Genomic DNA, 13,069 nt, shown 5'->3' with positions numbered 1-13,069 from the left:
TTTATTAAAAATGTTGATACGAGTTGTAATTTAATAAAAGTACGTAAGGTTAGAGTAAAGTATCAAACTTATTGGAGTCGTTTAGAACATCATTTCAAAGAATGACTTTCATAACACAAATTAGTCATCGTGAAATTCGTTAATATCAAAAAGGCAATATATTTGTACTTAGTAAGTTGTTTTGATCTCTCCCATCTAAAATGTTATGTTGATAACGTCGTAGTATCTCTCTTCTTATTTATTAATTTTTATCAAAATTAATTTTTAGTGTTTTTTTTTTGTTTGAACAACCTATATTAACTACAGTAAAATGAGGTATTGAGAATCACATATAAAAACTCTTACTTACAGGTAAAAAAGAACTAGAATGTATCAGTAAGTCCTATTTTAGTATTAGCAACTAGCAAGTCAGACAAATTACAATTAGCAAAAATAAATCAAACTCCCTCATTCCACGGTTGGCAAAATCAAGAAAACGATCAGTCTTACCAACTTGTTCACAAATAAAGGGACCTCCGTTGTCAAAGCTTCTACCTTCGAAGAAAAGCCTCCAACCTCCTCCGCCGTTTGCCGTCTCTCCTCCCACAGACGCCGAGCACCGAGTCGCAGTAGCCACCACAAATGATGATGAAGCTCTGGAAATGGTACCAGAACTGCCTTTCTTTCCACCCACTCAAAACCCAGGTCATCAGCTCCGGCGTCCTTTGGGGCGTCGGCGACATTGCCGCCCAGTACGTTACTCACTCCAACGCAAGAAGGCGCCTTCACCTTTCTGTGAGTTGGGTTTTTCTAATTTCGTATCCGGAACCTGTAATTTCATTTCTTCGATTCAGTTTCTTGGTTTCGGGAACTGGGTAGCTGCATATTTCTCCTTTTGAGTTGGGTTTTTCGAAAAATGTTGGGTAATTTACATTGCTTTGTGTAATTGTTATTTACTTGTTTTAGAGTGAAGTTTCCTGTTTTTTGAGAAGTAGATACCTTGTTTGTTTGAACTCATGAATCTGTTCTTCTGAATTCGAGAACGTTGATTGTGGGTCTGTTTCTATGTCTTGTAGAACTCGATACTTTCGACAGTTTTCAGTGTATCATTTATCATCCAGAATAAGGATACTATGGACTATAGACTGCAGATAATGGAATGATTCAATGGCTATGAACCGGCGATGGCTTCATTTTTTGTAATGGCCAAATTGTTTATCAATTAAATCGATGAATTCCGTTACAGAAAATGGATGCCATCGCAACCAGAGATGATAATTTCATGACATGATACTAGAAGATTATCTACTAGCGTTTGCAGATGAGCTTATTGGTTTTAGCTATGCAACCCATGCTATTTGCTCACACCTGCAGTCGGTCATCCTTTGATTTATAACTACATAGAGGAACCTTGTTTCATTCAATTCTCTTCTTTTATATTTGACTTACCAGCGAAACATTGTTTTATTCTGAAATAAGACATCGGATTAGTATTTGATATAATTGTCTTGCTCAGATGGTGCATAATATCAGGACTACCTTGTTGGCACTTTGCTTCAAATATGTTTTTCCTGTCATTATTTTTTGTATTTAAGTACTAGGATAGGCTTGTCAAGGAACTACTTTTATCATGTGCAGGAAAAGATACTTTTCAGTTCAGTTATGTCTTGCAAAATGAAAAATGAACTATGAAGTTCAGGTACCACTGAAATATATCATTCTGTGCGTGTGCGTGTGCGTGTGTATGTGCAAGTATGGGTTTCCAATGTAGCTCTTTCTATCTTGTTCTTTAATGTAGATTGTATCTAATTAAGCCTTGATCCCTTTTTCTCTCCACTTATTTGTTTGCTCAAACTTTGTTAACTGTTGGACTTAACATCAAATGATGCAGCTGAACTTTGTGGAGCGGAACCTGATTGATTTTTAGTTCTAGTCGTTGTTGGTGTCTGTTTGTTCACTTCAAGTCACTGTGTAGTTAAGCAGTTTAGCATTTTGTCCATCAACTACCTTCTCTGCACATATGATGAAAATTTATATATTTCATGCAACAGGATACAGACGCAGACTTCAAGGTTAACTGGAAACGGGTAGCTATCACAAGCACATTTGGATTTGCCTTTGTTGGACCAGTTGGCCATTTCTGGTTTGTTTTACCTAATCGTTTCTTTTCCCTCCGGCTATAAGAAAATAAAAGGAAAAGGTATAACATTGCTTGTTTGTAGGTACGAAGGCTTGGACAAGTTTATAAAGCTGAAACTTCACCTACAACCCAAGTCAGCGCGGTTTGTTGCTGCTAAAGTGGCAATGGATGGCCTTATCTTTGGCCCCTTGGATTTGTTGGTGTTTTTCACTTACATGGGATTTTCCACGGGCAAGAATTCTGTTCAGGTGAAGGAAGATTTGAAGAGAGATTTCCTACCAGCCCTTGCGTTGGAGGGTGGTGTGTGGCCAATTGTTCAGATTGCGAATTTCCGATATGTTCCTGTGAGGTACCAACTCCTCTATGTAAACATCTTTTGCCTGTTGGACAGTGCCTTTTTGTCATGGGTCGAGCAGCAAAAGGATGCCGCTTGGAAGCAGTGGTTCACATCTTTTACTTCGGTTAAGGAACGAGGAGGTCAGGGCAGATTATGATTATCTTCTGCTTCTACCAATTTTCTGTTCTTTTCTTCGCTTCTTCGGTTTAGAGTAGTACAAAATGGAGGAAAAAGTGTGTGCTTTAGGCAGAAAGCATCATAAGCCCTCCTGGGACTACCAACCGCTGGTTTTCGATGTTGGGGTTATGGGAGTGTGATGCAATTGTTTTCAAGTTGTATGTGTTCAATAACACTTTTACAAGGAAATGAAAAACACAGTTTAATGTTTTCAGTTTTCCGCCTTTTTCTTCGTGTTCTTCATAAGTAGATTAACGCATCATATATTGACTCAAGAAATACATTTTTAGCGTACAAAATGTTTCCCCAATGGAAATTTGGGGTTTGAAGCTTGCTGGGGTAAAATACATGTTGCAACATAATCTAATGCGGTACAAAATTGGGGCTTGAAGCTGGGGGTCATATATCGACTCCAATGTCCCGCTGAACTGGAAAGTACAGCGACTAGATGAACGAAGTATGACCTCCGCCAAGTGGTACTTTTGGCTTGAATGTTGCAGATGTCGCTAAGCGTGGGCAGTGTTCGAAGGCAATGCTCCCCAATATCCGGAGAGCAAAACAAGCGAAACTAAGCCCGTAAAATGAAAGAAAAAAAAGCAAGTTAATAATTTGCAGAGAACAGGGAAAACGGACCGATGCGGTGGTGGGGTTTGAGTCCCGCCATGGCCATTCGTCTGGCGAAAGCTTCCTTGTACTTGGCCATGTCGGCGACTGCGGAGGCTGATGCTGCTTGGGCGGACGAGCACTTGCAGAGAACTTGGCGCGACATGAACGGGAGTTTCCATGTCGTTAGGGGTATTTTGGGATGGAGGAAACTAATGATTGGGTACTGGTTTGCGAGGCTAGGATTACAGCTCGCGCCATTTACAAAGCTTCAAGCTTTGAGTGGATTTTGCTCTTTTTACAGATAGCGTTGGAGATGGAGGCAGCGTTAGGCCATCTCCCGAGAGCTGCTCAGCTCGTTTTAGCCTCTGGACTCATAAGATATTAATATTTTAATAAATAATACATGAGTTTTCGTCTCTAATAGATGGGCATAGGGCTGGTTTTAGCCTTGTCATAAAAAACCATCTCCAACTGAGGGTCATACTGTCAAACATAATTTATTATTTAAATTTAACTTCAACAACTTAAATTCAAATCCAACACCAACTTAAATTTAAAAAATATAATTTATATTTAAAAACTACAACGGTAACTGACCCAAAAAACCAAAAAAATTAGAACTTAAATTTAATAAATGGTTTAGGTATTTATAGGGAAAAAAAAATTAGAATTTTTAAGAATTTGAAAAAAAAAAGGCCCAAAAAATCAAAATTTTTTTTTTTTTAATACAACTATTAGTCAGGTAGCCGTTGGATTCAAAAAAATTTTAAAGCATTTCTGTTGGTTATAACTGTGAACACGAAAGATTCCTTGAAACAAGAAACCAGAATAACGTGTACAAAATAATATTTTTGTGTTTATGATTTTGGGGTTACGATCTCTCTCAAATTTGGTCCTCTGATTCTATCTTCGTAGGGTGTAGGTTTGTGGATGAGTTGTTGATCCAAAGGGCCGTCGGGGCTTGATCTAAGGATGAACAGTTGATGAACGGATGAACACTTTCTTTAAGGGCCGTCGGGGCTTGATCTTGAATAATGGTTGTGTGGATTTCTTCAAGGGCTTTTGGGCTTGATCTTGAAGGTTGATGGATGAGCGGATCTTCAAGGGGCGTTGGGCTTAATCTTGAAGAACGATTGGATGTGTGGATTTGTTGAGGTTGTTGATCCAAAGGGCCGTTGGGGCTTGATCTTAGGATGAACAGTTGATGAACAATGAACACTTTCTTCAAGGGCCGTCGGGGCTTGATCTTGAGTTGGTGGAAGTTCTTCAAGGGCCGTTGGGGCTTGATCTTGAAGGAGGATTTGACGAAGAAACGAAGAGTACTTTCTTGATCCTTCGGGATTTTCTTGAGAGCTTTAGAACTTTAAGGCTTCAAGGTTTTGGTGTGTAGAGAAATGTATTTGTGAATTGGTTTTGGTGTGTGTTGGCTTTTCTTGGGAATTTGGATGGTTGGAAGCTTTGGAGTTTCAAAGCTTCAAGGATTTGGGGAATTCTCTTCCAATTTGGGAGTAGAGAAATGTATTTGTGAATTGGTTGATGCTTGATACCTTGATGGAGAAGCCTATTTATAGGCTTTGAGAATGAATCACCACCACAAAATATTTTTTTCCTTTCCAAGCACCATTGCCTAATTTTTCCACTTAATGCAATATTGAAATTGAAGTGGTGTAACTTATGGCCTAATATCCCACTTAATACCATTTTAAACTTGAAGTGGTCTAACTTATGGCCTAATTTCCCACTTAATACCATTTTAAACTTGAAGTGGTGTAACTTATGGCCTAATTTCTCACTTAACACCATTTTAAACTTGAAATATGTATGCTTTGTCATTGCCCAAATGAGAAAAACTTGCTTTGATCCGTAATGGATTGAAGTGTGCTTGCCTTGTCATTGCCCAACATGAGAAGAAAAACTTGTTTTGATCCTCAATGGATTGAAATGTACTTGCCTTGTCATTGCCCAGAACGAGAAGAAAAACTTGTTTAATCCTTCAAGGGTATTTCTTCCTATTTTGTTGAGTCACACGCCATGTGTACAATTTGTACAACACGTGGCGTATGCCATGTATGCCTTGACACGTCAAAACTTTAATGCATTGGTGAACATTTGTTTTACTGAAATTTCGATGTCTACAATAACCAACATGATTTTTTGAATTTCTGGCCAGCCACGGGCTGGCTAGTTGCATGCGGCCAACCTCTTGGTCCTTTTAGATTCCATAGGGCTCACGAGCCCTCTAACTTAGCCCTCGGTTGGAGACGATTTTCGGGCTATTTTCGACCCTCTGAACCCTTCGGTTGGAGATGGTCTTATACAGAGCCTTCGTCGTAGAAATGCAGCATTCAAGCAAACAATTTAAAACAAAAATAAGGCCAAATTTACTTTTGGCCTTGTCATTTTCCCGTTTTCCAATTTAGTCTATGTGGTTTTCAATTCTAGTGATTTTACCCTTGTAATTTGGTACCCTTACAATTCTAGACCACATCAAAAAAATTTATCCAATTGATTGACAGAATCATCACACGTTGTAGAGATACTTATGCCCTTTTGAGATATTTACATTAGGCTCGATTGGAACTACTGTTTGTTTAAAATTGCAATTTTTTTATTAAATTTCAATAAATATTTATTTAAACTCTTAAAGAACTGGAGCTGAATTTTAGATAAATCACAGTCCTCAAATTGAATCTAATGTGAAAATGATATGAGAAATAGATAAATAAATATTTCAAAGATTCTTTAGTACCCTTGAACGTGTTTAAGACAAGAATTTGCATGTACGTGTCCTTGAATTACTGAAATACCATAATACAAGAATAAAAGAATAAAATCGTTACAATTGAAACCACGCGAACTAACTGAGCTACCGAGCAACAATAAGAACCAAAAGTCAAGGGCCATTCTACAAAAATGAAAAATTTGATGGGCCATTCTACCAAAAGAAAGAATTGATGACCAGATATGAATAAAAAATGATTGCTGCACAACATCTGTATTATTTTATTATTTACGTACGTGGTGAAAAGACGAAGAAGAATAAGAGACAAGTTATAACTGACGATTAACAGATATTCTCTGGAGCGACCCGAATTCTCTCTCTCCGATGCGAGAGTTTTCCCGCCAAATCAATGAATCCTCAGCTCCGCCAATCTCTATAGCGCCGCCGTCGCCATGACCGCTCCTCCTCCTCGCGCCACCACGTCATCGCTCTCTCTTCTCTTCGTCGTCATCTCCATTTCAGTTTCCATCTCCATCTCTCTCCTCCATTTCAGACCCCAAAATTCCCCAACCCTAAACCGAAACCTTCCCCCAAATTCGTCGCGTCCCCAGGCCAACCGCCAAAGGTACGTCGTTCGATTTGTGGAGTACAGGAGGGCGGAGGAGTTCCGAGAGTATTTAAAATCGGGTGTGCAATCCGATGGGTGGGATTGGATCGAGAGGAACAACCCGGCGAAGAAGTATCCGACGGATTTCGGGTTGGTTTGGATAGAAGACTCGGTGAAAGAAAGGGTATTTTCGGAAATTGGGAGCTTGGGAATGGTGAAGGATGTGAATGCGGATGTGAGGTATGGAAGGGGTTTGCTTGCTGAGGGGAAAAGGGACAGAGTTGGGGCTTTTGTCGATGGGAAGAAGCGGCCGGGGAAGATCTTGACGGGGATGTCGTTCAGTGAAGCCGGCGGTGATGCATTTTACTCCGCCACAAGCAATTCTTCGATTAGCTGGAGAAGGCAGCTCATGTCTCAGGTGGGTTTTTGGTGCTTTTGTGTGAAGTTTTGGGAAAAGTAAGAAACTTGGAAGTTGGTACTTTTATGTTTTTAACGGTCGTTTATCTTATTAGGTTGAGTAAGTTACAAGTTTTTCGTAATTCAGTTTTCAGGGGTGTTAATGATTCCGAAAACAAAATGGCGTTGTGCTCTGTTTTTGTTTTGTATGGTGTTGCAGTGGAAGCTTATAATGCAGAGCGCCAATTTCTTAAACTACCAAAATCACATTACGATTTCTAACTCGATAATCGAAGGAATATTGAATGCAGCATTTTGTTTTTCTCACTGATACTTATGTATATTGACCTGGAGAAGCCATTTTTTGTGTCTCAAAAATCGGCTGTTTTGATTCTTGAATATTTCCCTTGTGTTTATTCTTGATTCGCCCTCTTTGGTCACTTTTTTTCATGCAGAGATCTCAAATTACTTCATTGTTTGGGGCTGAGTCCCTTTGGGAAAAAGATTATACTGGTGTAAATGTCAAAATGGCCATCTTTGACACTGGAATTCGAGCTAATCACCCGCATTTTCGTAATATCAAGGTAATTTATTATGGAAAAAAGGTTGGAGTTTTTTTCCCTTGTGTGTTTTTGCAGTCGGTTAATTGGCATTATTTACCTTAATACATATTTGTTTGATTCCAAAAAAAATTCTCAGTGCAATACTGGTTTTAAAGTTTGAGCAATTATGCAGAAGCGCACAAACTGGACAAATGAAGATACTTTAAATGACAACCTTGGGCATGGGACATTTGTTGCTGGTGTTATTGCTGGTGTAGATGCAGAGTGTCTTGGTTTTGCTCCTGACACAGAGATTTATGCTTTTCGTGTGTTTACAGATGCACAGGTAACGACATCGGACATTTGAAGAATTATTGACGTGACATTTTGACTAGAATAAAATAGCATACTAAGGGAAAAACACAAAGTTACATTCACATTTCACGTTCTATCCCATAAGTGGGTGAAGTGTGTTTTTTTGTTGCACATATATGCATTGTTGATTCACAAATATTACTATATTTGATCTCGTTTTTGGAAGAAAGGAATGGAGGCTAGATTTCGGAAACTTTGTATCGGCCTATGATATATAAGTCAACGTGTTATTTGAAATACTTGGCTTCATGGTGTTTCATTTGGTTAAAATCAAATTTTGCAAAATTATGAGAAGCTTGTATTCAGCTTATTGCAGGTATCATACACATCATGGTTCCTTGACGCTTTCAACTATGCAATTGCAACCAATATGGATGTGCTAAATCTGAGTATTGGTGGACCTGATTATTTGGACCTCCCATTTGTAGAGAAGGTAGTTTTCCATATTGCGTAAAGAACCTTAGTGTGGTGGCTTTGGATCTCCATCAGCGATTGCACTCGGACGATTGTGGGCATATATTATACTTATGCTTTTGAATCATGAAACATATTTTGCTTAGCTTTGTTCTGCTCATTCGCTCACCAGGTTTGGGAAATAACTGCAAACAACATAATTATGGTTTCGGCAATTGGAAATGATGGACCACTTTACGGAACTCTAAACAATCCAGCAGACCAAAGTGATATCATTGGCGTTGGTGGCATTGACTACAGTGATCACATTGCTTCTTTCTCGTCACGTGGCATGAGTACATGGGAGATGCCTCATGGGTAATCTAATATCTTTTCTTTCGTACTGCTTATTGCGATTGCTTTAGTTTTTTTCCCTTCTGGAGGTTTTTAACTGATCTTGAGATATATCCAATCATTTGTTATTCTTTTAGCGGTACAATCTATCTTTGTTATAACATTGAATGTGCAAATCATGAACTATTTGAGTTTTCTCCGTACAGTTATGGTCGGGTGAAGCCAGATGTTGTTGCATATGGACGGGACATCATGGGATCCAAGATCAGTACAGGCTGTAAAAGCTTATCGGGCACAAGTGTGGCAAGTCCTGTGGTTGCTGGTATGGTGTGTCTTCTTGTCAGTGTTATCCCTGTGAGCATTAGGAAGGATATTTTAAATTCAGCAAGCATGAAACAAGCACTCGTTCAGGGTGCTGCGAAGCTTTCTGGTCCAAATATGTATGAGCAGGGTGCAGGCAGGGTTGATCTGTAAGTACTCCTGATTTATAGGCCCCTTGGTTTTTGCCTTAAAGTCCAGCTGCTCCAGCATTGGCATTTATGGTTTTTAGTTTTAATTTTTGACTTTTTGGTCAGGTTAGAATCATACGATATCCTCAAGACTTACCATCCTCGTGCCAGCATCTTTCCTAGCACTCTCGATTATACAGATTGTCCTTACTCTTGGCCCTTCTGTCGTCAGCCCCTTTATGCAGGTGCCATGCCTGTTATCTTTAATACTACCATTCTAAATGGGATGGGTGTAATAGGCTACGTTGAAAGTCCACCGACATGGCATCCTTCAGATGATGTAGGGAATCTTCTAAGCATTCACTTTACTTATTCTGAAGTTATTTGGCCTTGGACTGGTTATTTAGCACTTCACATGCAAATTAAGGATGAAGGGGCACAATTTTCTGGAGAGATAGGAGGCAATGTTACTCTTAGGGTATACAGTCCTCCAGCTCTAGGAGAGATGGATCATCGGATGAGTACTTGTGTGCTTCAGTTGAAATTGAAAATTGTCCCAACTCCACCAAGATCGAAACGAGTTTTGTGGGATCAGTTTCACAATATCAAATACCCTCCAGGTTATATCCCTAGAGATTCTTTGGATGTCCGTAATGACATTCTTGACTGGCATGGGGATCACCTGCATACGAATTTTCACATTATGTTCAACATGTTACAAGACGCTGGGTATTATGTCGAAACACTTGGTTCGCCATTTACTTGCTTTGATGCTCTCCGGTATGGGACACTTCTTCTTGTCGATCTTGAAGAAGAGTACTTCCAGGAGGAGATTGAAAAGCTTCGAGATGATGTTCTTAATTCTGGACTGGGATTAGCGGTGTTTTCTGAATGGTATAATGTGGACACAATGGTGAAATGAGATTCTTTGATGATAACACACGGAGCTGGTGGACTCCAGTCACTGGTGGCGCAAATATTCCAGCATTGAATGACCTTTTAGCTCCATTTGGGATTGCATTTGGAGATAAGATTCTGAATGGTGATTTTTCTATTAATGGTGAGCATAGTCGATATGCATCTGGAACGGATATTGTGAGGTTTCCACGCGGTGGTTATTTGCACAAGTTCCCTTTAGTTGATAGCTCTGAAAGCGGGGCCACTCAAAATGTACTTTGGACTCCTGAGATGACCACGGTGAGCTCAAAGGCTACTTATTCACTTTTCTACTTTCTTTTTTTTTATAATCAAACTCAATCATGATTCATGTGATATGATGATGATGCCCGTTGATAAATGTAGGCAGATTCTCCCATTCTTGGTCTTGTGGAGGCGGGTGAAGGTCGTGTTGTAATCTATGGAGATTCTAACTGTCTGGACAGCAGTCATATGGTGACAAATTGTTATTGGCTCTTGAGGAAAATATTAGATTTCACGGGTGGAAACATCAAAGATCCCGTGCTTTTCCCAAACTCGGTTAAACAAAATTCACCTTTACATATAGAAGACAACCAATTACCGTCTCGTAGAACTGACGTGAATTTTTCTACATATTCTGCTGTTATGGGAAGGGAATTGATGTGTGGGAGTGACTCTCTATTTGAAATCTGGGGGACTAAAGGTTACAGTTCACAGGTCAGGGGAACAAACAGAAGATTACCGGGTTATTCTGTGGTTGACTTGGATAGAGGTTTAAATTCTACAGCCGATACTTCAAATTTGAAGCACACCCAGTTGACTGTGGAAAATAGAAGTGATCCTTTGGGATACTTGGGCCTGTTCTATGGGGACGAGGTATGCCAGAATGGTTAGAAAACGATATTTTCCGCTATTCCATTTACTGTCACTATCATACTATAACATGGTTACATGACGCTGAGAGATTCCTGTAATCCTTCCTGCAGCTTGACATGCCAGTGTTAGTTCCTACTCATTGGTATGTTCCTGCAATCATTCTTGCAATTGGTAAGTGATCATTTAGTTCTACTCATTGGTTTGTTCCTGCAATCATACTGGTTTTTCGGATCGTCATTTACTTGTGAATTGCTTGGCTACTATTTGTAGGTCTTTTGGCATTTTTGAGCTTTTGGCGAATCCGACAGAAACGCCGGTGGCGAAGGAAAGGATCTGGTTCCGGTCGGTATTCTAATTTGTAGTTCCAGATGATTTTTTTTTTTTTTTTTTTTTTTGGTAACGTGAATTCGCTAATACAAGATTCTTGGAGCTAACGCAAAAGTTGGCGCAAAATTGAACGCAATGACATTCTAGGATTTATACAGCCCAACCCACTTTGTGGGGGATAAGGTTTGGTGGTTGTAAGGAATTTGGTACAAACAAATTTTGATTTTCTTTAATCTATTTGTATTTATGCTAATCATGAGTATTAGGCAAGAATTTTGATAACCTTTCTTGTTGATATTATGAACCGCAAACGAACTGCAAGCAACTATTTTCCGATATTTTAACGTTTTAGGGGAATGCACTTTTTCCAATGCCAAACCGTATTCGGATTCGTTTATATTATGTTGTTCGAGAAAACCTTCAGCAAGATTGTTTGACCACGTCGTATGAAGGTTATTTCGCGCAAACAAGTGGGATATCTTTGCATTTGGGTCACACCAACCCCAAACTTGTGAAAGCTCCTCTTCAAATAGAGATAACATAACGTGACCCTTGGACCACCTGTCTGTGCAGTCACATATATAACACCAAAATCTCTTCTATACGAGATAAACTCAGAACCGAAGACATTATGTGGCACATATATTTATTGAACAAGTGGCACGCTTAATAAAAACGTGACAAATATTTATTATACAAATAATACTACTAAAAACTACGTCTTATTATACAAATAACATGACACGATGAAGCTGTCCTACTCGAGAGTTAATCCGGTTTGTCATTCAAAATTTTCATGTACTTTGTTTTTTTTTAGGTGAATTTCTATGGGACAAGGATTGTTTGCCCTCCCGTGCTCTTCTGTTTTGTGTGGTCATAGTTAAGTCATGTTAATATTTTATATTATTTTTTTTATAGAGATAACAAGACAAAGATGAATAGTAATAAAAAAATATTGGTTTAACCATGATCACACAAACAAAAAAACACAAAAAGACACCAGAAATTGAATGGCAGACAATCCTTGCCCATTTCCATATACTTTAGGAAGGTCCCTTCCCTAGAACCTAGCCAGTAGCCAGTCCCCACCAGAGTGGTAGGGCAGATGGGAGGGTATAAAATAAGTAGGTAGGCATGTGCAAATACAGCACACGCACAGCGAACAAGCATGGGTGGCGGTGGAGGCCATTTTTCTTTGAAGGCAGATCACGTCAAACCACGTTAATATTTTATATTAATTTTTTTATAAAGATAATAAAATAAAAATTAATAGAAACATAAAATGTTAATCTGATTTAACTATGACAGCATAAATAAAAAGGAATGAAAAAAAAAAACCAAACAAAAGAACAGACAACCTGCCTCATTTTTCTTCTCCAGCAGAAAACAACTTTATTTGACTTTGTCAGAGATTAATTATACATGTGAATGGTGATCAGCTTTTTCCTTTCTTGTATTCGGAATTAGATGCGCCCCAAACTCTAGATTGTACAAATCAATCCAACGATCTTCATTAATTTATTTTTTTGGCTCATCACACAAAATCAATAATTCTGATTTTTTTTTATATATAATCAACGATCCAGATAATTTAATCCCTAAATTACAAACATTAAGATCCGAAACGGATTCAATTCCTTGTATTCCACATGTGGGCTGCGAGATTCCACTAGGGTTAAGGGTTGGGTTTCAGGTTAAATTGACTTGGCTTTTAATGCCATTCAGCAAATCAAACCCATCATTCAAAAGCTTGCACGAATTCCCAAGGTTTTCTTGGTCCCCATTTTTCTTGAGCAACTACACCCACCTTACGTATCAGACACACATCGAACTATTGAATTTGATTCAGCAAGACTGTCTTTCTTGAGTAA

At 38.8% G+C, this 13,069-nt stretch overlaps 1 protein-coding gene and 1 pseudogene across 2 annotated transcripts; both read left to right on the top strand.

Annotated features, from left to right (window-relative positions):
• The first annotated feature begins 476 nt into the window (after window positions 1–476).
• Window positions 477–2,847, top strand: LOC137748550 (uncharacterized). Its single transcript, XM_068488718.2, has 3 exons — window positions 477–774; window positions 2,031–2,122; window positions 2,202–2,847. The coding sequence occupies exons 1-3, from the start codon at window positions 622–624 to the stop codon at window positions 2,611–2,613; spliced, it is 657 nt and encodes a 218-aa protein (XP_068344819.2). The 5' UTR covers window positions 477–621; the 3' UTR covers window positions 2,614–2,847.
• A 3,435-nt stretch (window positions 2,848–6,282) lies between these two features.
• Window positions 6,283–11,451, top strand: LOC137748568 (subtilisin-like protease SBT6.1; annotated as a pseudogene). The gene is made up of 10 exons (XR_015959594.1): window positions 6,283–6,986; window positions 7,420–7,548; window positions 7,700–7,852; window positions 8,198–8,314; window positions 8,468–8,652; window positions 8,835–9,098; window positions 9,204–10,274; window positions 10,380–10,871; window positions 10,982–11,042; window positions 11,142–11,451. The product of XR_015959594.1 is annotated as a subtilisin-like protease SBT6.1 (transcript).
• The last annotated feature ends 1,618 nt before the right edge of the window (window positions 11,452–13,069 follow it).

Source organism: Pyrus communis, chromosome 2, assembly GCF_041283825.1.
Source record: "Pyrus communis isolate YQ-2024b chromosome 2, ASM4128382v1, whole genome shotgun sequence".
NCBI classification, from domain to species: Eukaryota; Viridiplantae; Streptophyta; class Magnoliopsida; order Rosales; family Rosaceae; genus Pyrus; species Pyrus communis.
This window is presented reverse-complemented; position numbering and strand designations above follow the sequence as displayed.

Excerpts from the sequence above, each read along its gene's own strand:
- LOC137748550 (XM_068488718.2), top strand. The coding sequence starts at position 622 with ATGATGATGAAGCTCTGGAAATGGTACCAGAACTGCCTTTCTTTCCAC. Across the intron at positions 775-2,030 it reads GAAGGCGCCTTCACCTTTCT|GATACAGACGCAGACTTCAA; the intron begins GTGAGTTGGGTT and ends TTCATGCAACAG. Across the intron at positions 2,123-2,201 it reads GGACCAGTTGGCCATTTCTG|GTACGAAGGCTTGGACAAGT; the intron begins GTTTGTTTTACC and ends GCTTGTTTGTAG.